Genomic DNA, 27,433 nt, shown 5'->3' on the forward strand with positions numbered 1-27,433 from the left:
ACCAAAAAAAAAAGGTGCAGAAGTTACAGGGTTAATATGTTGTGGGGTTGTTAACCAATGTCATAAAACAACATGTGTACTACTGTTTCATGAAAAACTATTTGTTCTGTAAGCCTTCACCTGAAGTACAACAAAATATTTAAAAAAAAAAAGAAGAAGAAGATGAAAACCAGGTCAAAAAGGCGGCTGCCACAATCAAAGTTCTAAGAGCCTCCGAACAAGCCTTCTGGTTTCCACTCTTGCTCCTACTCAGCAGCCAGACTGATCCATTTACAACAGATCAGGAGATGCTCAAAGGCCACACATCTCTAAAGGCTTCCTTCTACACATAAAAAGTCCTTACCTAGACTACAAGGCTTCACCAGGTCTGCCCCAGCTGGTTCTCGCCACCTAGCTCCATCACAATGCCCCCCCGCTGTTCCCCTCACACACTGACCTCACCTCAGGATCTCCGCATACTTTACTCCCTCTGGCTGGAATGCTCCTCCACTAAGGAGGAGCACAGCTACCTTCAACCCTTTATTCAGGTCTTTTTTCAGATGCTGTCACATTAGAGGCCTTTCTTGATAACCTTCAGGAACCCTGGTGGCGCAGTGGTTAAGTGCTCACCTGCTAACCGAAAGGCTGGAGGTTCGAACCTACCAGCCACTCAGTGGGAGACATATGTGGCAGTCTGCTTTCATAAAGATTACAGCCTTGGGAACCCTATGGGGGCTGCCGTTCTACTCTGTCCTAAAGGGCTACTATGAGTTGGAATCCACTCAACAGCCAACTGAGTTTGGTTTTGATAACCTTATCGAAAGATAACATTCCCAGTCAATCTCCTCTTACCCAATTTTAGCTTTACGGCATTTAATTCCCTGACATTATATGATGTATTTATTGGGTGTGTATCTCTCTCTTCCATTAAGGTACAAGCTTAATGAAGATAAAGACTTTATTTTGTTTACTGCATGATCCCCAGAGGTGCTTAATAAATGCATGTTGTATCAAGAATCTAAGTAATAAAGTCAAATAATAATAGCAATTTCCAACGAAGAAGAAAGACAGATTTGGATACTGACTAGTTTGCTGTATGCTGTTCTGCCACAGTACAGATTAACAGAATTTCATGAACTGTTCTGGGGTTCTAAAAACCATTAATAATGGTAGTTTTACAGAGAAATACATCTGTGCTATCCCAGATGTATAATTCTGGTTTCCAGCTATACAAAGGAAAGAACTGGACACCAGTTACACAAACCCTTATCACTGACGTCTCTCCTGCCCAGCTGCCCAGCCCTCAGGATTGGGGCAAAGACAAGAAGCACCATGAATGTGCCGCCCTGGAGCCAAAGCAATCAGCTGCTCAACTGGTGGTCAGCAAAAGGGAAGCCCGTGAGGCAGTAACGCTGTCTACCACCCAGAGCACCAGAGAGAAGCCAGCACCCTACTCCAGCTGTCCTGTGGTGGCCATGGCAGCCATCAGGCACTCATACACTAGGAATTCCTATTTGTGACTTTAATTAAAAAAGAAGTAACTATTCTTCAAGCATATTACTTGTTTAAGATTATGGGTGTGAAAATGTCTCTTGGAACTTGGAATAAATTAGAGAAATGGACAAAAATGCAAATCACAGATGAAATCTGACTGGGGGCTGGAAACCAAGGGCCGTCTCTAACAATCACTTCCCTGTTGGACCATCCCTCTGCTGCTTTATTTACTGGTGCCCTCTTCTCCACTTTGCTCTCCCCTTTCTTGCTACCCCTACCTGAGGCCAGAAATAGTAAGCTAGGTAAGGTTTTAAAAAAAACTAACACAGTTCCGTGCTACTGCGTCTGATTACCCACAAAAATTTCAGTCAACAGACCAAATGAAATACTACGCTCTCCCCTAACATTCTAGAATGTTCCTTCCTTACTTCACTACTCAAGTAAGAAAAGGATCTGGTACACGAAGGTGGTATTTGAACATCAGAGAAAAAAAAAATCAAAGGAAAAAAAATCAGCGTCTTCAATTAGAAAGCATTTCTAGCAAGTTATCTTGAAAATCTGGGGAGGAGCTTAAAAAAAATGTGGATTCATCTAAAAATTATAAGTTAAAAAAGTTTTTTTTACTTTTCTAACCATTAAGAAAATGTAAGTTTTTTTTTTCCTTTCCTTAAATACTGATGTGTAATTTTCTGACTTAGATTATCTAGGTAGAAGTATGCAAATATGAGAAGACAGGAAAATCTGACTTGACAAATAACATACCAAAAGGTTCTATGAACTGATAAAGTTTCTCGCCAACTGATATCGCTTCTGTATACTGTCGAAGATGATAAAGAATGACCGCCTGATTGTAATACAACATGCTGTTTTCAACGTCATCTAGTCCATCCATTTCTTCAACAGCTGAGTGGACCTATGAAACAATCAGCAGGGACTATGTGTTATACAACAGTAAGAAAATAAAAGGTAACAGTGAAAACTTAGATGAATCAACAGGAACATAGAGCAAAATTTCTTAGGCTGAAATTTCCCACACTTTCAACAGAATCTCTACATTTTAATTACTCTCGCATACTAAAAATCATTTCATTCATCTGTTCCATGATAAAATTCTGTTAAAGAAAACACTTTAGGGGGATTTTATTCAGCACCTAGCACAAGGCAAGGTGATTCTCTTCCTGGCCACTGTGAAGACATAGTCCTGGTTTTACCTGACAATGAGGCTTGGTCCTACTTTCCAGCCCCGAGTTGTGAAAGACTACACGGGGAATGGACAGAACTTACAATGAACTTTCCTACAAAAACTTCATGTGGAACGTATAGCTTGTTTACATTTTTGTAAAAACTAAAGTAAAATTTAAACAACAGCTAACTACTTACTATGTGCCAGGCTTGCTACATTAAACCTTTTACAGAGACCATGTCATTTAATCCTCACCATACCTCAAAGTGGAGCCCTGGTGGAGCAGTGGTTAACAGCTCGGCTGCTAACCAAAAGGTCAGCAGTCCAAATCCACCAGCCACTCCTTGGAAACCCTATGGATCAGTTCTACTCTGTCCTACAGGGTCACTATGAGTCAGAATCAACTCGACGGCAACAGGTATACCTCAAGGTGTTGGTGAAGAATATAGAATATCCCATGGACTACGAGAAGAACAAACAAATCTGTCTTGGAAGAAGTACAGCCAGAATGCTCCTCAGAAGCGAGGATGGCGAGACTCCATCTCACATACTTTGGACATATTATCAGGAGGGACCAGTCCCTGGAGAAGGACATCATGCTTGGTAAAGTACAGGGCCAGGGAAAAAGAGGAAGACCCTCAACAAGATGGATCGACACAGTGGCTGCAACAATGGGCTCAGACATAGCAATGATTGTGAGGGTGGCACGGGACTGGACAGTGTTTTATTCTGTTGTACGTACGGTCGCTGTGAGTCAGAACTGACTAGATGGCACCTAACAACAACAAATACCTCAAGGACATAGATAATATTATACCTCTCATTTTATAAATAAGGAAGCCAGCACAGAGAGCTTAAGTATCTTGCCGAAGACCATACCTCTAGGAACTGTATCCTCCGATTTTCCTATAATGTTCATGTTTTGTTCCCATAATAAAAACAGAAGTTTATCTTTTAAGTAACAACAAAATACATATGTCACATATAGTGATTACAGTAGGCTTTTATGGGCTTCACTAGCAACCTAATATACACAACTGATACCGGAAGGAAAAAACTCGGAATACTTCGCATACGGAAGTTAATGACTATCTGTATGCCCCTTCTGTAAGTTGTAGCACGAGGCTTTTAAATTTTAACCAAGTCACACAACCATTTCGTAGTTCCACATAACACATAAAGTGGAATTCCCTCTGTATTAAAACCGGCTTTTCCTTGCCTTAAGGAAGACTGCGATAAATTACTGTGTAATGTTAAATAATTAATTCTAAGATCCGTATTTCCCAAAATTAAACAACAAGACCATGACATACATGGATTTAACAACCTTGGTTTGGAAACCACCAAGGAACCCGAAGGTTCATGATATACCATGATTTGTAATCTGGTTTCTGCAGACTGCAGTCACCCATGTGATGAGCTGGACAGGCAGGTTCAAACGTCAGCAAGTGGCCCTAGCTGACCGACAGCTTGTAGCTCTCAATTAGTGTGGGCGTTCTATATAATCTTCACTTGTCAAATCTTCAAGTGAGTAAAAATAGTTTCTTTAAACAAAGAAAGAAGACTCACTCAATTCCCAAAGAAAGACAACTCTTCTTGACAGTTACATGACAGAGCGAGAATGAGCTAAAAACCAAAACCAAACCCGCTGCCGTTGAGTCGATTCCGACTCAGCGACCCTAAAGGACAGAGTATAACTGCCCCACAGGGTTTCTAAGGAGCGCCTGGTGGATTCAAACTGCCGACCTTTTGGTTAGCAGCCGTAGTTCTTAACCACTATGCCACCAAGGTTTCCAAGAATGAGCTAAGAGAGGGTTAATTCTTAGCCAGAAAATAGAGGGGCTTTGAATAAATTAAGGAGCTTTAGACCAAGCAGTGGTTGAACTTACGACATGAGTAAGTTGACAACATTTCTACGATTCACCAAATAATCCAGGAATGGCTCCAGTCAGAACAAAAACTACTCATTAAATAAAATGCCAGTGAAAGTCGAAATGGCTGAAAAGGTGTGTCACTGTGCCCTGGACATGTGACCTTGAACAGAAGTATGACTTAGAGAAAGTCACAAGACGCAAGAATAAACACTTCTGGGAAACTCAAGAGCTGAAGGCACTTGTGGGGCTATTGAACCAACCTTTAGTAACAGTAAAGGCTGGTGAAAGGATTTTAAAAACAAAGTTTTCCTGGCTTAACAGGAAGTTTACAGGAACTTATTTTAGAAAAAGCTGTAAGGCTGAACTTGTGCTCAAAGACCAAACCAATCTGTCCTCCAGAAAATGTCTACTGGGTCATAGCGCACAAATCCTAGACCTCAGCAAGAGTTTTTTTTTGATTCTGGGGCTCCAGGTTCTCTTGGCTAATAATGTTATAGCAATGATAAAACATCATGATGCGTAAGTTTACAAAGACCAAGGTGGTTACAAGCACAGGCTCAAGAGACAGAAGGCCTGTTTCAAATTCTGTTCCTCTCCTTACTAAAAAAACTAGCTGTGTAAAATTATTAGACTTTCTAAGCCTCGTTTCTAAAACTGAGATAATAGTAACCTTACGGTGAGGATTACATGAGATAAGGCATAAAAACACTTAAATGATCCACGGCATCAAGTAAGCACTCACTGTCCATTGTTAGGTGCTGTCAAGTCACTTCTGACTCATAGCTCCCTGTGTACAACAGCACAAAACACTGCCTGATCCTGCACCATCCTCACAGTCACTGCCATGTCTGACCCCACTGTTGCAGCCACTGTGTCAATCCATCTCATGCAGGGTCTTTCCCTTTTTCGCTGACCCTGTACTTTACCAAGCATGATGTCCTTCTCCAGGGACAGGTTCCTCCTGACAACACGTCCAAAGTACGTGAAATGAAGTCTCACCATCCTCACTTCTAAGGTGCACTCTGGCTGTACTTCTTCCAAGACAGATTTGTTCAGTCTTCTGGCAGTCCATGGTATATTCAATATTCTTTGTCAATAGAACAATTCAAAGGCATCAATTCTTCTTCGGTCTTCCTTAATCATTGTCCAGCTTTCGCATGCATACCATGGCTTGGGTTACTCAATAAATGTTGGCTATTATTCTCATTTTCATTGAAGAATTTTAACAGGGTTTTAAAATTACTTTCTTCCTGCATAGAATTATGAAGAGCCTGAAGGGGTCACTTACTTCTCAACTATACAAGGTTTTAGGGTAATGCTACAGTGGTACTCAGGAATGTAGGACAGGGGCTCAGAAAGGTTTCAAGATCCTTTCTATCAAGAAGCAGTAATTAAAGGCGCAGGACCTAGAGTCAAATAGATCTGTGTCTATGTAGCTTTTACTGCTTAAAAGTTGTGTGTTTCTGGACAATTTATACAAGCTCCCTGTGCTTCCGCTGTCCCACCTGTACAATGAAAAGAATTACAGCAGCTACTCCATAGGGTTGCTGGGAAGAGTAAGTGAGATGATGCATACGACGTGCTTAGCACAGACTCCTGTCACCCAGTAAGCACTAGATGACTGCTAGCGGATCCTATCATCATCAGCATCATCATTAGCCTTCCGGAACATCAAAAGTCTAGCCCTGGGACAGGAGAAATGTTGCTGTTATCAGCAGAACACCGACAAATGTAAGCCCCAAACCGTATATTAATCAGAATATCTTCTATTTAATTATCTCTTGATCCAAAGTTCTGAAACAACTTGACATTATTATTATTAATCAGATCTCTGCACCTACAGATAAGATTATTTCTCAGCAGCTAAGTGTCTTTATTCATTTCTACTTTAATTCTTCCGCAAAACTCTGAAGCTCATCCAAATGTGGCCTATTAGTCTACTCTGTTCAAATTAATAAAACCTGATAGAAAATAAAATCACATGACATATAACCTTTCATTTCCTGGAATAATAATTTTATACAAATAAAATCAATACCAAGAAATGTTTCAGATACACTACAAATTATGCTATCAATGTCGGGTGAGGAGTCACATTTATTTTCCTGAACTGTTTTTATTTCACAAATTGAACAACATCACAGTATTTTTATAGCAATATTCATTCGTGTATCACCTGATTCTTCAGCTGGTTGAGTGTTTGTCTCAAATTGTCTGTTGTTGTTTGGTTACTTTTAAAAAACTCAGCTACTGTTGTATTCAAAATTATTTTATAATCATCTTTGTTTATATCTTGTAGGCAGGCCAGGTGTTGCAGACAGGTGTCATAATTTCCAGCCTTAAAAAAAACACACACAAACTAAATTACATAACAGCTTTAAGAACAATTCATTTATTTCCAAATATATTTCCATTATCTTTAGTTTAAAAACTCTTTAAAAAAAAGATACAGTTTCCGTATACCAAATGAAGTCACTATATGAAGCACTATTCAGAGCAACTAAGAAATTACGGGTATTTGTTTCCTAAGAAGCAAACTCTGACACTGATATGCATACCCCGTGAGGTACAATAACCGAGGCTAGACAAATAAGGCAACATTACTTGTAATTTTAATTTCTAGTAAATGTACTTTGAATACCCAACTATCAAGTTCTTCTATTTACATTATGTAACATGATAATCAAATAAGGTTTTCTTCTACATCCTGTCATGTCAGAAAAAAAGTTTTAACAATAAACTTTTGGGATTCCATTTTAAAGTACATTCGAAGAGAAAAAAATTGACCCGAGTAGTGAAATGAAGGCTGACCCATATGTTTACAAATCTAAATTTAAAAGACTTAAAAAAAAAAGAAAAACCCTGCAAGAGTTAAAACATGTTTATGAAAATACAAAAAACGGAAACAGGTCAAACCACTCCCACTCCTTTCACTATATTTAGTTAAAAGTCTAAGACAGTTTTTATTTTAAAGGTAAACCTACTTCTCCCTAAACTCAACTCTAGAATTATTACAGAACAAAACTTATACATTTAAAAGTTCATGGTGAAGAGTCATACCTGACAGACTCCTAAACACGGAGCAGATGAGGAGAAACCACCTACTCACCGTGAAGGCTTGAAAAGCACTGCCTGATAACTCCTTCTCTTGATCAGTGATCCCAGAGGACTGACCTGTCCCTTCAGGTTTCTCTGCTCCCTGCTCTGTAAACACACAAGTTTTACAGTTCTGTAGAAATAAAAGTTGTGAGGTGAATTTGTCCCTAGTTGTCTTAACTGCCTTCTTCCTAATGAAGTTGAAAGAGTTCTCTCTCAACTGTGACAGCTAGTGAGTAAGAATGAAGCTGCTACCCAGGAAACGCCCTTCCCTCAGCCATGGTCCAGCATGATGAAGACCCACCCTCGTTTATGTAAGGACTACAGCTTTGGTGATCAGGACTTTTGGGCTGAGAATGCTCTGATCTCCTAAAAATCTTGTATCTGCAACCCAGCCATGTGCAAGGAACTATGCCAGGCCCCAGAGATTTGAGGAGATCATAAATGCACCTACTATGCCTTCAAGAAATTTATAATCTAGCTGGAATATAATAACCCACTGCCATCAAGTCAATTCTGACTCATAGCGACCCTATAGGACAGAGCAGAACTGTCCCATGAGGTTTCCAAGGCTGTAATCTTTACGGAAGCCGACTGCCACATCTTTCTCCCACGGAGCGGCTGGTGGGTTAGAACCGCTGACCTGTGGGTTAAGCAGCTAGGTGCGCAATCACTGCGCCACCAGTGTTCCTCAGGAATATAACAACATTTAACAATTTGAAAACAACATCGATAACGGCTCACAGGTAATTCCCAAGCAAAGAATAAATACCTTCATAGGCTTCGAAACCCAAAAGCAAAGATTAACACATTCAAAAAGTTGTTTCAAATGTACAGAAACAAAAGTTTATCAGCGGTTATCAGGGGCTGGGGAGAGGGGGAAATCGGGAGTTACTGCTTAAGGGATACCACCTTTCTATTTTTGGGGGCCATGAAAAACTTTTGGGGATAGTGGTGATGGCTACATGCTTCTCTTAAGATTAGGAACATTCTACTACATAATCAAAATAATCACAATAAAAAATTAACAATAATTCAATAATAACTAACAAATAGTCCATACTCAATTTTTCCTCATTGTTCTAAGAAACACCTTATACCGTAGCTTTATTTCTTTTTCCCAATCCAGGAAACAATCAAGATGCACACATTTCCCTTCTTGGGTATCTTGCTTTAGTTTATCTTACTCCAGAATAGTTTCCCATTTTTCTTTGTTTATCAGGTCCCTAACTTTTTTTGAAAGTCGATTCCGACTCATAGTGACACTATGGGACAGAGTAGAATTGCCCCATAGGGCTTCCAAGGCTGTCATCTTTCAGAAACAGACTGCCACATCTTTCTCTCATGGAGACTCTGAAACTTGCTCTTGAACGTCAAGTAGCTAAAGCAAAAGGAAGAAATGATGAAGTAAAAGAACTGAACAGAAGATTTCAAAGGGCGGCTCGAGAAGACAAAGTATTATAATGATATGTGCAAAGAGCTGGAGATAGAAAATCAAAAGGGAAGAACATGCTCAGCATTTCTCAAGCTGAAAGAACTGAAGGAAAAATTCAAGCCTCGAGTGGCAATAGCAAAGGATCCTATGGGGGAAAATATTAAACGACACAGGAAGCATCAAAAGAAGATGGAAGGAATGCACAGAGTCATTATACCAGAAAGAACTGGTCGACGTTCAACCGTTTCAAGAGGTAGCATATGATCAGGAACCGCTGGTAATGAAGGAAGAAGTTCAAGCTGCACTAAAGGCACTGGCAAAAAACAAGGCTCCAGGAATTCACAGAGTATCAGTTGAGATGTTTCAACAAATAGATGCAGCACTGAAGTGCTCACTCGTCTATGCCAAGAAATTTGGAAGACAGCTACCTGGCCAACTGACTGGAAGAGATCCATATTTACGCCTATTTCAAAGAAAAGTGATCCAACTGAATGCAGAAATTATTGAATAATATCATTAACACCACACGCAAGTAAAATTTTGGTAAAGATCATTCAAAAGCGGCTGCAACAGTATTTTGACAGGGAACTGCCAGAAATTCAGGCAGGATTCAGAAGAGGACATGGAACCAGGGATATGAGTGCTGATGTCAGATGGATCCTGACAGCAAAGAATACCAGAAAGATGTTTACCTGTGTTTTGTTGCCTATGCAAAGGCATTCGACTGTGTGGATCATAACAAATTATGGATAACATTGCGAAGAATGGGAATTTCGGAACACTTAATTAATTGTGTTCATAAGGAACCTGTACGTAGATCAGGAGGCAGCTGTTGGGACAGAACAAGGGGATACTGTGTGGTTTAAAGTCAGGAAAGGTGTGCGTCAGTGCTGTATCCTTTCATTGTACCTATTCAATCTGTATGCTGAGCAAATAATCAGAAAAGCTGGACTATATGAAGAACGGGGCATCAGGATTGGAGGAAGACTCATTAGCAACCTGCATTACGCAGAAGACACAACCTTGCTTGCTGAAAGTGAAGAAGACTTGAGGTACTTACTTTACTGATGAAGATCAAAGACCACAGCCTTCAGTATGTATTACACTTCAACATAAAGAAAATAAAAATCCTCAAAATTGGACCAATAAGCAACATCATGATAAAAGGAGAAAAGAATGAAGTTGTCAAAGATTTCATTTTACTTGTATCCACAATCAACAGCCATGGAAGCAGCAGCCAGGAAATCAAAAGATGCATTGCATCGGGCAAATCTGCTGTGAAAGACCTCTTTAAAGTGTTGAAAAACAAAGCTATCACCTTGAAGACTAAGGTGTGCCTGACTCAAGCCATGGTATTTTCAATTACATTATATGCATGCGAAAGTTGGGCAATGAATAAGGGAGACTGAAGAAGAATTGATGCCTCTGAATTGCGGTGTTGGCGAAGAATACTAAATATACCATGGACTGCCAAAAGAATGAACGTATCTGTCTTGGAAGAAGTACAACCAGAATGCTCCTTAGAAGCAAGGATGGTGAGACTACATCTTACATACTTTGGATGTGCTGTCAGAAAAGATCAGTCCCCGGAGAAGGACATCATGCTTGGTAAAGTACAGGGTCAGCAAAAAAGAGGAAGACCCTCAAGGAAATGGATTGACACAGTGGCTGCAACAATGTGCTCAAGCATAACAATGACTGTGAGCATGGTGCAGGACCAGGCAGGGTTTCGTTCTGCAGTACACAGGGTTGCTATGAGTTGGAACCAACTCAACAGCACCTAACAACAACAACAACAAGCTGGTTATCTTGTAGAATATCCCACATTCTGGGTTTCCTCATGACCACACTCAGTTCAGCATTTCTGGAAAGAATACTAAATAGGTGATGTGAACCCAGGATTATTTGTCATTTTTAATGTTACTATTTTTCTTTTTCTGTTAAAAACCTGTGTTTTGTTTTAAAAAGGTGCCTTTTATATTTCAACATCTCTCATAGAGTATTCTGTTTCTCGATTCCACTTACCAGTAGATATTCCCTGCATCATTAATTAAAAGACCAACGGAAGTGAACATTGCAAAAATGTGATACCATGGGCTGCAAACAGACACGTAAAAGTAATGGCATGAGAGACTATCGCCCGGAGGTACTCTTTAAATTTGGAACTCAAACCACTCCCAGAAGTCATTTGTCAGCCAAATGACAGACTGGCCCATGAAGTAAATATCACCCATGAGTACCATGCTCCTCAAAATAATCATCTAGACAAAACCAAATGGTTAACAATTACCCTAGACAAAAGATGAGAAGGTTAGGGGGGACAGGGAAGCTAGATTAATGGGAATAGAACCATCAAAATGGAAATAATGAGAATACAGAGATATTATGAAGAATGTAACCAATGTCACTAGACAATATGTACAATAATTATTAAATGAGAACCTAATTTCCTGTGTACTTTCACCAAAGACACAAAATAAATAAAAGAGTAATGTCATCATCTGTGACTTAAAGAACACTTCAAAGTCTCATGATACTTGGATTTCTTATTTATATGGGGACCCCGCCCCTCACAATGAACTGATGCTTCAGCCTGAAATCCAAAGCCCTCCAATGCTTGAAGCTAAATCCTCTAGGGCTGCTTTAGCAAAAATGGTCTCAATGTCCCAATATACATGTTAAATTTTTATTACAAAACCAATAAACACATATAAAGCACAAAGAGTCTCTACAATCTTTACTGCAAATAACTGTTAACAGTCTGATGTCTTTGTACTTTCATCCCACTTTCTGGGATTTTTGCTCTGACCCTTCTTTTACATTTGCAAACATCTAGGTGCACCATAACAGTAAGGATCAACTACTTTAATAATGTGTTAAAATGGGACACAGGATTACAGGACCCCAGAAAGCACAGGAGGGATTTAGGTTGAAGCTCAACTCGCAACTTATCACATTAAAAAATTATCTTCCCTCTATAATAAGTATGGAGCCCTGGTGGCGCAGTGGTTAAGCGGCTGGCTGCTAACCAAAAGGCTGGCAGTTCAAATCCACTAGCCACTCCTTGGAAACCCTGTGGGACAGTTCTAACTGTCCTACAGGGTTGCTGTGAGTCAGAATCGACTCGACCGCAATGGGTTTGGTTTTTTTGGTGTCCATTTAAACCAAATGCCAAAAATTCTTAGTCTGCCATTAAGTTATCTTTATAGCTTTTTCCAAAACATGCTCTCCCTAGATCAGATGACATTCTTTAATGGGACCTTCTGGGCCTGTGAGAGAATGACCCATAAGTATAGGCAGAGGGACACATCTAACAATTCACTGAGGAGTTGAGGAGTTTAAGCTTCTACTGTCCACAAAAAGCAAGCGGCGCATATGGCCACTGCTATCGTCATCCCCTAGGGACTGCAAAACTCTCCCCAAATTCTCCAGGAAAGGAAAGAAGCCAGGTTTTAAGATAAATAAATAAGCTGGACTTAAACCTGACAAGAAAATCTGAAATTCCTATCTCTACACCAATGTCAAAGAACTAAGCTCAATAAATAACCTTTTACATGTTAACCAACCATTATTTTATCTAAATTCTTTTACTTTAGGATGAAAGTTTACTCTTTTTTTTTTAAAATACACTACAGTGGGATTACTAATTTTCTTTCTGAACTTTCTAAATTTTCTACGATGAACAAGTATTTCTTCTATGATCGGTTTTTAAAATGTTTTTAAAAGTCATTATTTACAACTGTTAATTTCTTACCAGTTAGAGTCTGCACATAATTCCACAACATTTCTTTATTCGTCCAAAAGTAGTCTCCATTGCCAATTGAAAGGGAGTATGATGAGGGGTCATTCAAAGGCTTGACTTTCCTTCTACTCTGACCTAACGAACATGGCTGCCCTAGGCGAACAGAGCTCTTTGATTCACAAATCTTGACACTCTTCAAGCCAACAGGCTTCATTTCTAACCAAACAAATGCCCTTAGGTTTGAACTAAGTAGAAAAGAAACACAGTGCTTTTTCAAAACTAAAAACCAGTTAACTGAAAGCAGAGACACATTCCAATGTAGAACGTTAACAATTCAAATCTGATTGGAAGATGAGCTTTCAAGCAACCTACACTTGTCAATACATAGCTCCAATGATGTTCAAGAAAAGATAATTTTTCAAAGAAAAAAGGAATGCATTAAGATAGAAGGAAATCTGCTATGTTTGCAAAATACTGACATGCCTTTGTGGAGAAATGTTTTGGCAAGGATGCCATTTCAAAGAAAAGTAATCCAGGCTCAACAAAGTCACCATATAGCTGAAGTTCACATACCTCACATGCATTTCTTCTAGCACCTAAACAACAAGTATACCTGATTTATCAAAAGCCCACACATAGATGGCTGACCTCTACATAACTTAGAGAAGTAACGAGTGACCAATGGAGCTATCTTCCAAAAAGCAACAAATATTCCATAAGACACGTTTCCTTTTCACTGTAGGTTGGACATGAGGAGCTGAGAAACGGAGATCACACACTGCAGAGCCCAAACAATAAGCCATTCATAACCAGTTATGCTACAGATGTGAACATCTTGTCTAGTGCTTCAGAAAGAAAGAAAATGAAATCAAATCAAGAATACCAGCATGCTCTGGGGAAGACAACCAAAGCACACACACTGCCACTGCCAGTGGGTATTTTTATTTTCATATCTGAGAGCAGTTTTTATGCATTTAAAAAAATGAGATTTACTCTAGCTTTAAACATTAATTTTAGATTTATTGAAGTTATAAATTAATAAAGCCTAGATTTTTACATTTTTTACTTTTACATTCAACTTAGACATCTTATTACTCTATTTAAAGGTCTAGGAAACCTACATTGATTTTAAAGGGCTATAATGAATATTTGATCTCATTTACAGAGTTAAGCTCTTTCAAACAAAGTTTTAACTACTTTAGAATCTTTAATACGTTCAATTTTAGGTATAACTGCTTGACTTAAGAAAACAAACATTTTCTGAGAACTTAAATATATATTAACTTATAAATCTAAAAAACAAAACATATAGAGTAACTCTTAAGTACTCTTTGATGTGCTGTCAATAATACAAATATAGTAAGGACTCAACTTAAATTCACAAGTATAATCAATTACTCATTCAATTACACATTTTTAATCGTAATAACAAGATTAGTATGTTGCTCTAAATTCTTAAACGTTAAAAACACTTAAAACATCAAATATAAGAGGTCTAGTGCAAGATGGTGTGGGCAAAATGTAACATCTTAATGACAGGTAAACTTTGGTTTTCTAGTCACCTGCACTCAACCCCCTCCCTGGTCTGGCGTGGCCATCTTAAAATCACAGTGCCCCACATTCCCAGAGAAATAGTCTAGTCTCTGGCTTTAGATAGAGCAGAGCCAACTTTGTTGTGTCTTTCTAACCTGTCTGGGGACTGCCTGAAGGACTAAAGCAAGGTGGTCATCTTGGTTTGACATGTCTGGGCTGAGGGCCAGTAGGCAAAGCCCAAAGGCTGTAGTTGCCTGTAGCTAAAGAGTGCAATTAAGGTGCACAATATACACCTAAAGACTGGAAGGAGGAGCCAGGGAAGGTTTCTCTTGGAAAAGAAGACTTTTAAAAACACCTTGTGCGTGGAGGAATTAAGCAAGTCACATGCATACCCAGGGCACGTAATCAGAAATTACCTTAGAACACCCTACACTTCCACCTTGGGCTCACCTCTAGGCTCAATAAAACCTGGCTAAGTGCTGAAGAAGGGCCTTAGCACAGAACCAATTTGCAAACATAAAGAGAGGTTTTCCCCCTACCCCCACCCTGGGCATTCAAGGAAATCTGTCAAAAAACTAGCTGAACACGGTTAAGGAACAGAGACTTCGGGGTCTACGTATGTAGAGAAAGGCAGCCTTTGCAAAAACAGTTAGAGGAAGTCTCTAAATAAATGGACTACTACAGTTTCAATGATTTAAAACAAACAACAAAAACCCCAACAACCTCAGGGAAGGGGAAGAATCTAACTTCCGGAGTTACCACATTATAATAGTCAAATGTCCTGGTTTCAACAGAAAATCACAAGGCATTCAACGAAATAGGAAAGCATGACTCCTTCAAAAGAATAAAGTAACAGAACTCATCCCTGGGGAAGCCCAGATGATGAACTTTAAAACAACAGTATTAAATATACTCAAAAAGTTTAAAAAAACAAAAAACTAAAGGAAATCAGAAAAATGGTGTGTGAGTAAAATGAGAATAGAGAATATCAAGAAAGACAGACATACTGGAGCTGAAAAGAACAATAACCTAAATGAAAAATCCACTGGAGGGGTTCAACAGCAGATTTGATCTGGCAGAAGAATCAGTGAACATGAAGATAGGACAATTACTATCAAGCCAGAGGAGCAAAAAGAAAAAAGAATGAACAAAAAGACAAACAACCCAATTAAAAAATGGGCAAAGGGCTTGAATAGATATGTCACCAAAAAAGATATACAAATGGCCAACAAGCATATAAAAAGATGCTCAACATTATTAGTCATTAAAACCAAGCCATCAAATCGATTCCGACTCATCACAACCCTGTAGGACAGACTAGAACTGCCCTATACGGTTTCCAAGGAGCAGCTGGTAGATTCAAACTGATGACTTTTGGTAGCAGCTGAGCTCTTCACCATTGTGGAAATACATATTGATGCATTTAGAAATGAAGTCCCAGAATGCCAATAACTTATTTCATACTGATTCAATGTTAAAAGTTATAGCTAGAGATAGAGAAAGCACATATGGCAAAATGTAACAACTGTTGAACTAGGTGGTGGGTATATGGACGTTCATCTTATTTTTCATTTACTGGATGTTTGAAATCTTCTGTAATAAAAAAGTTTTAAAAAATACCAAATATGGACAAATTTATAGTTACTGAATCAATGTCCTTCAAATGGTGTAGTCTCTCACAGCCCAGAATCCTAGGTAGGTGTTCAAGTCCTTATCTACAAACCCCACCTATGAAGCCTTCACTTGCTTGGGTTTTGCATTTATTTGGCATAAATGTACTTTTCAAGATCTGAAAAATTTGAATTTGAGAGAAAATGAAGGAGAAAAAACACAGAATTAAATAAATATCTATTAGGATCATTCAACTCTTCCAGCTATTAAAATTATACTCAACTACCAGGGCTCCTTAGAGAAATGGCTAATTCTAGCACTGGGGCGCAGCAGGCGAGAGATAAGTCAGGAATATTTTAAGGTGGAAAAAAAAAAAAAAATCAGTCAGCAGCTTGACCGGGTGATTAAAATTATCATCATCAACGATGGTAGATGGATGTATATGCTTCTAGATGTGACACCTTACCTGACACAACATCCCTTATGTAGTAGTCTACCTGGGAATACATAGATCTCTTTTTTCATTGTAGTGAAAATATACACAACAAAACACTCACCAATTCCAACAATCTACATGTATATGTATATTTCAGTAACACTGATCATAATTCTTCATGTTGCGTGACCATTATCACTATCCTTTTCTGAATTATTCTACCACCATTTAACATAAACTCAATGCCTCCTAAGCAAAAACTTAGTAGTTTCCAGGGGTGAGAGGGACGGTGGAAAGAGGAGTCATTGCGTAGGGGCACTGAGTTTCTGTTAAGGGTGATGAAAAAAAGTGGAAATGGATAAAGCTGACAGCTGTACAACATGATGAACATAATTAACATCAATGAACTATCCATGCAAAAAATGGTGAGATAGCAAATGTTTTGTTATATATATTTTTACCACAATTAAAAAAAAAAAAAAGTAGGATGAAGGGAAAAAAAACCAAAGCACAGAACTGTACAACACAAACAGTGAACTCCAATGTAAACTATGGACTTTAATTAATAATAATGTATCAATATTGGTTCATCAGTTCTAACCAATGTATCAGACTCATGCAAGCTGTTAATAATAAGAGAAGTTGTGTGCTGGGGGAAGAGGGCATATGGGAATTCTCCATACTTTCTGCTCAATTTTTCTGTAAACCTAAAACTTCTCTAAAAAATAAGTGTATTAAAACAAACAAAAACCAAGCCAATATCTACATTACTGACCTGGGAATATGTTCACAACAATATATATTAACTGAAAAAAGCAAATGGCAGGACAGTATTGCTTAGTCTATTTCTTCATCTGCGTATATACATTTTTAAGTCAACGTGCGTTTGGGCAGCCATAGACAAAGTCTGAAGGGCACACAGACTCAGTACTGGTTACCTGGAGAGTGGGACTGGGAAAGGGCAATGGAGGACTTGCACTTTTTACCTTGTACGCTTAATAATAATGGGTGCTTTAAATAACATAAAAATAGCCTTGGCTCAAAATCTTCCCATTTGTTTGTCCTTCCTACCATTTTTCTGGACATCCTGGCTCAAAAATTGGAAGCTAACTTTAAGTACTCTTCTCTTGATTCCACATTAGTCATATGCTCCCACCTGTCCTTCCTTTATAATGCTATCAATCTTTTCCTACTAAACCTACCACTACCATCTCCATGGTCTAAACCCTCAAATAATTTCAAGCCTAGGTTTTTACTGTCTTTCCAATAACTCTAAAAGTAAAGTCAAATAAATCACCCTAAAACACTGTTGGTATTTTCTTAGTTAAAAATGACACTGGTTTTATATAAGATCACAACCCACATGTGGACACCTCTCCCTTTAGGATTTGGGTGAAATACTACAACTCAGGGTGTTGGAACTGCTGGCTGACCAGTCACTGAGAAGCCACGCAACTCAGCAGCACAGTAAAGCAGCTCCCCGGGGGTGAGCCTTGACCAACTGGAAACAGGAAATGCAAAGAAGCTGGGCACACAAATCACCCCTTTCTCTCTACTATGAACTATTCAGAAGTATAGTTTCTCCTTGCCATCCTTCCAGAAAAACTCCACATGTGTGTGACCTGCTATGTCTCTTTGCAACTCAAGGTAAAGCAGTAAAGTACCTGGGCTAAGACATACACCTTACCCCAATTCATCCTCATAAGCTACAGTCCTGTCAGGTAAACAAATTAAAAAGCTATTAGGAGTTGTTGTATTGGCGAAATGTTTTGGTGTGTACATTTTCATAACAATTAAAAAAAAAACTATTATGAAGAAATTAAAAAGATAAAACTCTTAACCACTGCGCCACCGAGCTAGGATGAGCCCTGGTGGCGCAGTAGTTAAGCACTCGGCTGCTAACCATAAGGTTGGCAGTTCGAACCCACCAGCTGCTCCACCGGAAAAAGATGTGGCAGTCTGCTTCCTTTAAGATTTACAGCCTTGGAAACCCTATGAGGCAGTTCTACGCTGTCTTATAGGGTTGCTATGAATCGGAACTGACTCAACAGCAATGGGTTAGCTAGGATGAACCGAGGCTGTCTGACTTCAAAGCCCATGCTACTAATTCTTCATCATTTCTCACCAGGCCCAGCTAAAACATAAATCAGATCACATCACGCTCCTGCTGAAAACTCCCAGGGGCTTCCCATTCTTCAGAAGGAATTGGAACTTCTTCCACGGCCTACGAGGCCGGACATGAGCAGGCCTCTGCCATAACTCTGACTTGATTTCCTGCATGCTCCCTTTGCTCACAATGCTCTAAATATGTACTGAGTATCCACCATATGCCAGGTGTTGTTGTAGGCACTGGAGCTGTATCATGACTAACACAGACAAAAATTCCTGTCCTCAGGGAGTTGATATTCAAGTGGTCTTCTTGATGTTGTTCCATCAAGAAAAGCTCCTTTTCCACCAAAGGGTCTGTACATTTGTTGTTCCTTCTACCTGGATCATTCTTCCCCTACATAGTTGGCTCTTTATTTTTTGGGTCTCTCTGCAAATGTCAAGGAGCCCTGGTGGCACAGTAGTTAAAGCAATCAACTGCGAACCGAAAGGTCGGTGGTTCGAAACCACCAGTGGCTCCACGGGAGAAAGATGTGGCAGTCTGCTTCCGTAGAGATTTACAGCCTTCGAAACCCCGTGGAGCAGTTCTACTCTGTCCTATAGGGTGGTAGTCATGGACTGAACTGTGTCCCCCAAAACTATCTGTCAACTTGGCTGGGTCATGACTCCCAGTATTGTATAACTGTGTACCACTTTGTAATCTGATGTGATTTCCTTATGTGTTGTAAACTCTATCACTATGATGAGGTTATCTGTGATTTCCTTAGGTGTGGTAAACTCTATCACTATAATAAGGTTATACTAATGAGATCTACAAGATTAGATAGTGTCTTAAGCCAATCTCTTTTGAGATATAAAAGAGAGAAGCAAGCAGAGACACATGGGAACCTCATACCATCGAGACAGCAGTGCCGGGAGCAGAGCGCGTCCTTTGGACCTGAGGTTCCTGCGCTGAGATGCTCCCAGAACAAGGGAAGACTGATGTATCACAAGGACCTTCCTCCAGAGCCGACGGAGACAGAAAGTCTTTTCCTGGAGCTGATGCCTTGAATTTGGACTTGCAGCCTACTGGACTGTGAGAAAATAAACTTCTCTTTGCTAAAAGCCATCCACTTGTGGTATTTCTGTTACAGCAGCACTAGATGACTAGGACAGTTGCTATGAGTTGAAATCACCTCAGTGGCAGTGGGTGGGTGCAGATGTCACCTCTAAGAGCGGTCTTCTCTGACCATCTACCTAAACAGGGCCCTTGCCCTCGGTTATCCTCTTACTCATCGTTCTTCTCTCAGCATTCGTCACAACTTGAAATCTTATTTTTTATTTTGTCTGCATCTTTATCTGTCTTTCACACTACATTATAAACTCCCTGAGGACAGAGACTTTGTCACCTTGTTCCCTGTCCACTGTCTAAAGTACAATCTGGCTGAGCAGACCATGGATACAGATTTACTGCATAAATTAATACCGCAACAGGTTCTTGGCTGGTCTCTGGGCTTCTAGTCTTGTTTCACTTAAACCCACCTTCTACCACAGCCAGTGTGATCAGGTAACTTACCTACTTAAATCTTTTCACTGGTCCCCTTCTCGTACCTAACGAAGAACCGCACACAAGACCCTCTGTGACAAGGATCCTGACTTCAGGAGCTCAGAGAGGAAGGAGCATGTGAACGAGACTTTGAATGAGGACTGCTCACCAGGCAGAGAAGAGAAATAAGGGCCTTAAAGCAGCACAATGCACTCGAGTCATTTCTGGTGTAAAGAGCTGGGGTGTGTCGACATGGAAACATTAGCTGGAAACAGACTGAGACAAGCCTCACAAACCACCCTGAGGAGGGCAGACGTGATGCCCGATCGATGGCATGGCCTTAGAAAGTTTCTAAGCGAGGGAATGGCATGATCCAATTTGTGCTTTAGAAACAACATGAAGGGGCAGCAGTGAGGAGGATGGGCTTCACGTGAGGAGACAAACAATGAAGACAGGTAAATGAGAAGGCCGCGTAACCTGAAGTGGAACATATTCAGAGCTCAGGCCAGAACCACAGCAGTTGAAACGGGGTGGGAGAGGAGGAGCAGAGCGATCCAAGGGAGTCACGCTAACACTCATCACTTTATACAAACTCAACCTTACTATCTCAGTAGGAGAAGTTTCTACAACATGGCCTCTAAGCATAAGCCAACCGAAGAAACAGCCCCCAAATCACTCTGGGCCTTATTCTTCTGCTACACGTTCTATTAATACGGCATACCTCTTACCAAGCAGAAATGCAACTATGTTAGTCAAGTCTGTCTCCTCTAACAGACTGAACAGTAGGACTGCAAGAGCAAGGAGTGTACCATATCAGTTCTTCTAATGTCTATGGCAGTGCCCCCACCACTTGTCTGTCGGTGTGTCGTATGCTGTATGCCGAGCAAATAATCCAAGAAGCTGGACTGCGTGAGGAAGAATGCGACATCAGGATTGGAGGAAGACTCATTAACAACTTTCAAGATGCTGATGACACAATCTTGTTTGCTGAAAGTAAAGAGGACTTGAAGCACTTACTGATGAAGATCAAAGATTACAGCTTTCAGCATAGATTACACCGCAACATAAAAAAAACAAAAATCCTCAAACTGGACTCTAATAAGTAATATGATAAATGGAGAAAATATTGAAGCTGTCAACAATTCCATTTTACTTGGATCCACAATCAACATCCATGGAAGCAGCAGTCAAGAAATCAAACGAAGCATTGCACTGGGCAAATCTGCTGCAAGAGACCTCTTTAAAGTGTTAAAAAGCTTAGATGTCACTTTAAGGACTAAGGTGCACCTGACCCAAGCCATAGTATTTTCAATCACCTCATGTGCACGCAAAAGCTGGACAATGAATAAGGAAGATCAAAGAAGAACTGATACCTTTGAATTATGGTGTTGGCAAAGAATACTGAATACACCATGGACTACCAGAAGAACAAACAAATCTGTCTTGGAAGAAGTACAGCCTGAATGCTCCTTAGAAGCGAGAATGGCAAGACTTCATCTCATGTACTTTGGACACATTATCGGGAGGGACCAGTCCCTGGAGAAGGACACCATGCATGGTAAATGAGAGGGTCAGCAAAAAAGAGGAAGACCCTCAACAAGATGGACTGACAGAGTGACTACAGCAATGGGCTCAAACAGCAACAATTGTGAGGATCACGCAGGACCGGGCAGAGTTCTGTTCTGTCGTACACAGGGTCACTACGGTTGAAGTTGACTAGACGGCACCTAACAACAACAACACGGCAGTGCCCAACACTCGTTATTTGTGAATTAATGAATGAACAAGAAGTAGAGGAAAAGAGAAGGCTTATTGAGGAAAGACTTGAAAACTTGGTGGGCTTTAGGCTTAAAGAGGTCATTGCAGGCAGATGCAATGGTACGGGCAAACAGAAATGGTAAACTGGGGAACAGAGCCATTGCCCTAAATGAAGAAGGAAGATGTTGGGCTCCTTATCCAGCTCTGGACAGGCCATGATTGCTTCCTGCCTTGGACACTCTCCCCACCTGTGCCCTGCCCATTCTATATGGCTCACTCCTCCATTTCATTCAGGTCTCCACTCAAATGTCACCTCACCAGAGGTGTTCCCTGATCAACCTATCTAAAATTCTATATAACACTCTCTTACCCTTACTTTCTAACCCCTTACCCTGTTGTTTTTCTTCTTAGTAGTAGAAGATTATTGAAGAGATCCTCTAAGAATTTTATTCATCTGTAACTGCATTAGGGTCAGTGTCCTTTAATTTTGAATCAAAGTTAATTTATCAGTTATTAAGATCAGGACTAACTAAATTCTACAGTATACAGAGATTTTACTTTTCATCTTTTTAAATTAATGTCACTGTAAAAAGTCTAAGTGTCTTGTACACCAATGTTCACAGCAGCACTATTCATGACAGCCAAAAGGTGGAAACAACCTAAACACCCATCAGCAGATGAGTGGATAAACAAAATGTTGTACATACACACAACAGAAAAATACTCAATCAGGAAGAGAAATGAAACCTTGATACATGCTACAGTATGGATGGAGCTTGAAGACATTATGCTGAGCAAAATAAGTCAAACACAAAAGGACAAATATTGTATGACCTCACTTACATAAAAAGACAAGAAAAGGCAAATGTACAGAGACCAAAGTTTATCAGTGGCTACCAGGGGCAGGAGGGAGGAGGGAAAAAGGGGGCAACAGTGAAGGAAAATTTCATAGATTAAGAGTAGGGTTGCACAGCTAATAATTGTAATTGCTGTCAATAAGTTGTATACCTGTAAAAAGTTGAATTGGCTAAAGTTGTGTGATAGATACATTTAAAACAATGACCAAAAAAAAAAAGGACAGACAGTAGCTGCTGAGGCTGCTTATGTACACCTGTAAAAAGTTGAACTCGCTAAAGTTGTGTGATAGATACATTTAAAACAATGACCAAAAAAAAAGAAAAGACAGTAGCTGCTGAGGCTGCTTATGTACAACCAAACATCTCATGGGATTTGGTTCTTTGGCTTGGAGGTTTAGGGTCATGGTTTCATGGGACATCCCAGTTAGTCAGCCTAAGAACATGTTTAGTGCTTCTGTTCTACCTCCTAGTTTGTTGCGTAGCACCTGGGGTCTTAAAAGCTTACAAAAGGACATCCAAGGCACAACAATTGGTCTGTATTCACCTGGAGCAACAGATGAAGAAGGAGAGTCAGGAATAGGCGGAGGATATGGAATGAGTGGCTAACTGCCTCCATGAACAACTGTCTCCTTTGCAATGAGGCCAGAAGAACTGGATGGTGCCCGGCTACCATTACTGAACATTTTGAGCAACGATCCCATAGAAGAATCCTGATCAAAAGGGGGAAAATGCAGAATAGATGTTCAAATTCTCATGGACTCTAGACTTTCTGGAGCCACGGAGGGTGCAAGAACCCCTGAAATTACTGTCCTGAGATAATCTTTAAATTTTAAACCAAAAATATCCCCTGAAGTCATCTTAAAACCAAACAGTAGTTTAGCTTAACTACTAAAAAAGGCCTGCCTTAAGCCTTATGTTCTTTTTAAAACTATCTACATAGGATCAAAGTGACAAGGGAAACTCAAAAGATTAGATAGGAACCTCAGGGGGCAGTGAGTTTATGCTAATGAGGCAGGAACAACTCAGAAAAGGAAGGTGAGAAGGGTTGCACAATCTGAAGAATAATTAATGTTACTAAATTGTACATGTAAAAACCATTGAATTGGTGTGTATTCCCAACAACAACTAAATAAATAAAATTTAGGAGGAAAATAAGTCAAGTGTAGACCACTTCTAAGTCCTACCACTTAAGTTCTTTCCAATAAAACCTGGACGCCACAGAGGACACTAAGTTCTTGCAGGAACCGTATTAGCCAGATCTTCCCAGAGCTAGGCAGGAAAGAATTTTCTTTTCCTTAATGGGGAAGATTATAGTAATGGGGACTGTAATCCGTAAAGAAAATCATCGAGACTAACTAGTTAAATCTTGAGGACAATGAGGAATCTTGAGGTCCTAAACGCAAGATATTAGGGAGCAGAGATCGCACTGAGACCTTGTAATGTCCAAACTATTGAAATACATAGTTTTCACAAAGTTAATTTCATAGAACGTCGCTGACCAGAGGCAGCCTGAGGTGGCCGAAACAGCCCAGGTAAGTCCCAGCCTAAAGTTACGGGGCATTAAGGAAGCTGTGTGCTCCGGTGTGAATTTCCCCTTGGTGTGCCTTTGCTATAGGGATCTGGAGAAGTGAAGTGGTAAAAATAGATGTAAGCTTTTGAGGCCCAGGAATACCTGGAGAGAAGGGCAAAGACGGTCAGTGGCGGCTTCACGCTGCACTTCAGTAAAAAACTACCAGACCTGGACCCCAAAGCCTCACGTTAGCGATGGTCAAGAGACGGGATGAGGGAGAGAAATGCACACGCCCAAATTAGAATGGTCCCCGAGTTTCCGCCCCCGAGCCCCCAGCCCGGGGCCCCGAGCCTCACGGCGCAGGGTCTGTCGCCCCGCGTGTCCCGCCGTCTCACCCCGCGGGACGGGGGACCTCACCTGCAGCCTTGTCCGCAGCCATCTTCCCGTTTCGGTTCGGGTTCTTCCCCGCAGGTGACGTGGCCCGCCTCCCGTCGCAGGGCTAGCCGCTGTCCCGGACCTCGGAGGACCACTCCGTGCCCACCCGGCTGCGGGTCCCTGGGTTCCGGCCTCGGGAGTGGGCGGACGGCGGGCTGAGGAAGTGACGAGGTTGGTTCGCGTTCGCGTCGTCTAGCAACATCAGCAGCCTTTCCATCGGGCGGCCCCACCGCCTCCCGCCGAACACAACTTCCGCCCTGCAGCGCCCTGGGACACACCACTTCCGGGGGCCGGCCAGCCGCGCGGAGGCGTGGGAACTGACAGCGGCCTTCGCCCCGCCCCACGCCGGCGTCCCTACGCGCCCCGCCCCCGGCGGCGCGTGCACGCACGCCAGGCCTGTCACGTGGTCAGTGGCGCCTGGGGAGCCCGGCGGAGTGACCACGTGCTGAGTAGATCGGAACCGACTTGCGTAAGACTCTCCTTTGTTTATCCTGATTAAAATACCTAAGCGTTAGCGCATTCAGCTCTTATTTTACATAAAATCACAATAACTACACGTGACATTTATGTGCTAAGCGTTGGGTCCATTGCCACTGCATTCCCATGCCCTTGTCATCCCTCACAAAGAATACTGCCGTGGCAACCTCATTGTTTGGTCTTTCTCCTTCCAGACCGTCTTCATTTAGCCAGAGATATTTTTTTTAATGCTAATCTAATCATGTCTGCACCTACCCAAAACCATCCATTGCTCTCAGCAGCAAGTCCAAACTCCTTAAATGCCTTTTAAGACCCTTGATAATCTATCTGGCTCTGACCATCACTATCATCTTTCCACACTCCTCACTTCAGCCTTCTGTTTCTCTGCATGTGCTGTGGACTTGCGTGTAATCCCTCCTCAGCCTCCTCCCCACATCCACCCTCTTTTGTGGCCAATGCCATCTCCTTCCAAGGAAACTCTGCCAAAGGCTGTGTTAACACCTTTCGAATCTGTTATACTATGGAAATGATCTGTTTGCGTAAATCCCTCTCCACCCCACAATTGTAATCTCCAAATACTATCTTTCAGTATTATAATTATTGTATTTCCAGTTTCTTGCACAGTATATCCGATGCTTAGTAAGTACTCAGCAAGTTGTTAGATGCCGTGGAGTCAGTTCCGACGCACAGCAACCCTATGTACGATGGAACAAAACACAGCCTGTCCTGCATCATCCTCACAATCGTTGCTATCTATGTTTGAGCCCATTGTGGCAGCCACTGTGTCAGTCCATCTCGTTGAAGGTTTTCCTCTTTTTCATTGACCCTTTACCTTACCAAGCATGATGTCCTTCTCCAGCGACTGGTCCCGCCCGATAACTTGTCCAAAGTACGTGAGATGAAGTCCTGCCATCCTCGCTTCTGAGGAGCATTCTGTCTGTACTTCTTCCAAGACAGATTTGTTTGTTCTTCTGGCAGTCCATGGTATATTCAGTATTCTTTGCCAACACCATAATTCAAAGGTATCAGTTCTTCAGTCTTCCTTATTCTATGAGTGTATCACTATTTTAAGATAATGTTAATTCCTTGTTCTATCAGGAGGGTTGGTATATATGGCCTTTTAAGGTTTCATAAAGAGTTTTTACAATGATTATCTCTTTTTGTTCTGCACACCCTTGTGATATGAAAATCCATACCCATTGTATGGATGAGGAAACTGAGACTCCAAAAAGTGTATCGAACTTGCCCAGCTAGTTAGTGTCAGAGTTGTTGGATTCTAGGTGTGACTCTCTCCAGGACCCTAAGGGTTAAATTGTTATTGTTCCCATAACCGAACTTCAGATGGAAGCCGCAAATGATATTGCAATTGATTCATTACAGCAAATACATTATTATCAAGAAGTAAAATAAGGTCTGAAAGCAAAAATTTCTGCCTCTTTTGCCAGAGCAGCGGCATCCACGGGGACATTGAGTTCCTGCCACAGCTTTTTTTTCTTAAACACTGACCGTTCAAAGCAAGCTTCCAAAGCAAAACTATTTGCTAACTTAAAAGTGTGGCAGCAACCTCTGGACCCAAGTGTGGTGCATTTTGTGGGACCATGAAATGGGTCCAAACAGGGCTGGACACTCACCTCAGATGCAAAAAATTTAGGGAAACACCAAAAAATTCAGTCATGAAGACAAATAATATTTTAATGCAATATTTTTTAAAAATCAAAATTAATGTAAAAAAATCCATGAAGGACAGTATATCAACATTTTAAATAAAGACAGAATCTATTTTATTGAGTTTTCCGTTCATCTCAGGCTCCAACATGGCTTGACACAGCACCGTTACTGACCCTGTCATTATTAACACTTCTGGTAGTTTGCTGAGCGTGGATTTTTTGCGTTGATTTTCATTAAAAATTCAATTAAATATCATTATTTATCTTGATCGCTGAGTTTTTTGGGCAGCCGCTTACGTTCTGTGGCCAAGAAGAGGGCCTCACTTGCCTCGCCCTAAGCCTGGCCTTCTATCCAAAGGCAAATGCCGCAAGAATCTTAGGAGCACAGTGTCACCATCCGATTCCATGAAAGAGCTTTTCCTGGTATTTAATGGGCAGCACTCATTTGGATGTACAAGTTAGGATAAGTTTTTATTTTTTAAAATAATTTTTTAAATATATATTATTTATACTGTATACCAGGTATAACTCCAAATACAGAATTCCCAGTTAAGTCTGAATTTCAGGTAAACATCAAGTCGTTTTTTAGTACAAATATGTCCCAAATATTGAAATGTTTATCTGAAATTGAAACTGGCATCCTGTGGGGTTCCTTTCCCCAAAATCTGGTAACTCTAGGTATAAAACCACTTTTAAAATGAATACAAGAACTAAG

General features: G+C 40.7%; 1 protein-coding gene across 4 annotated transcripts in view; it reads right to left on the reverse strand.

Annotated features, from left to right (window-relative positions):
- The window catches only part of CNOT10 (CCR4-NOT transcription complex subunit 10), an 84,651-nt gene extending 59,764 nt beyond the window's left edge, over window positions 1–24,887 (reverse strand). The window contains exons 1-4 of one of the 4 annotated variants that reach the window (XR_002824275.1): window positions 24,557–24,770; window positions 7,640–7,734; window positions 6,707–6,868; window positions 2,236–2,386 (exon numbers count right to left, since the gene is read on the reverse strand). Coding sequence is in view for 3 of the 4 variants with exons in the window: in XM_004377348.2 (XP_004377405.1) it covers window positions 2,236–2,386; window positions 6,707–6,868; window positions 7,640–7,734; window positions 12,816–13,017 (610 nt within the window). In the remaining variant the exon portion in view is untranslated. Of the gene's footprint in view, window positions 1–2,235; window positions 2,387–6,706; window positions 6,869–7,639; window positions 7,735–12,815; window positions 13,768–24,556 lie in introns of those variants that run through there. The other 3 variants (XM_023732245.1, XM_004377349.1, XM_004377348.2) reach the window with 3 other exon arrangements.
- Between the last annotated feature and the right edge of the window lie 2,546 nt (window positions 24,888–27,433).

Source organism: Trichechus manatus, unplaced genomic scaffold, assembly GCF_000243295.1.
Source record: "Trichechus manatus latirostris isolate Lorelei unplaced genomic scaffold, TriManLat1.0 scaffold00049, whole genome shotgun sequence".
Classification (NCBI taxonomy): Eukaryota; Metazoa; Chordata; class Mammalia; order Sirenia; family Trichechidae; genus Trichechus; species Trichechus manatus.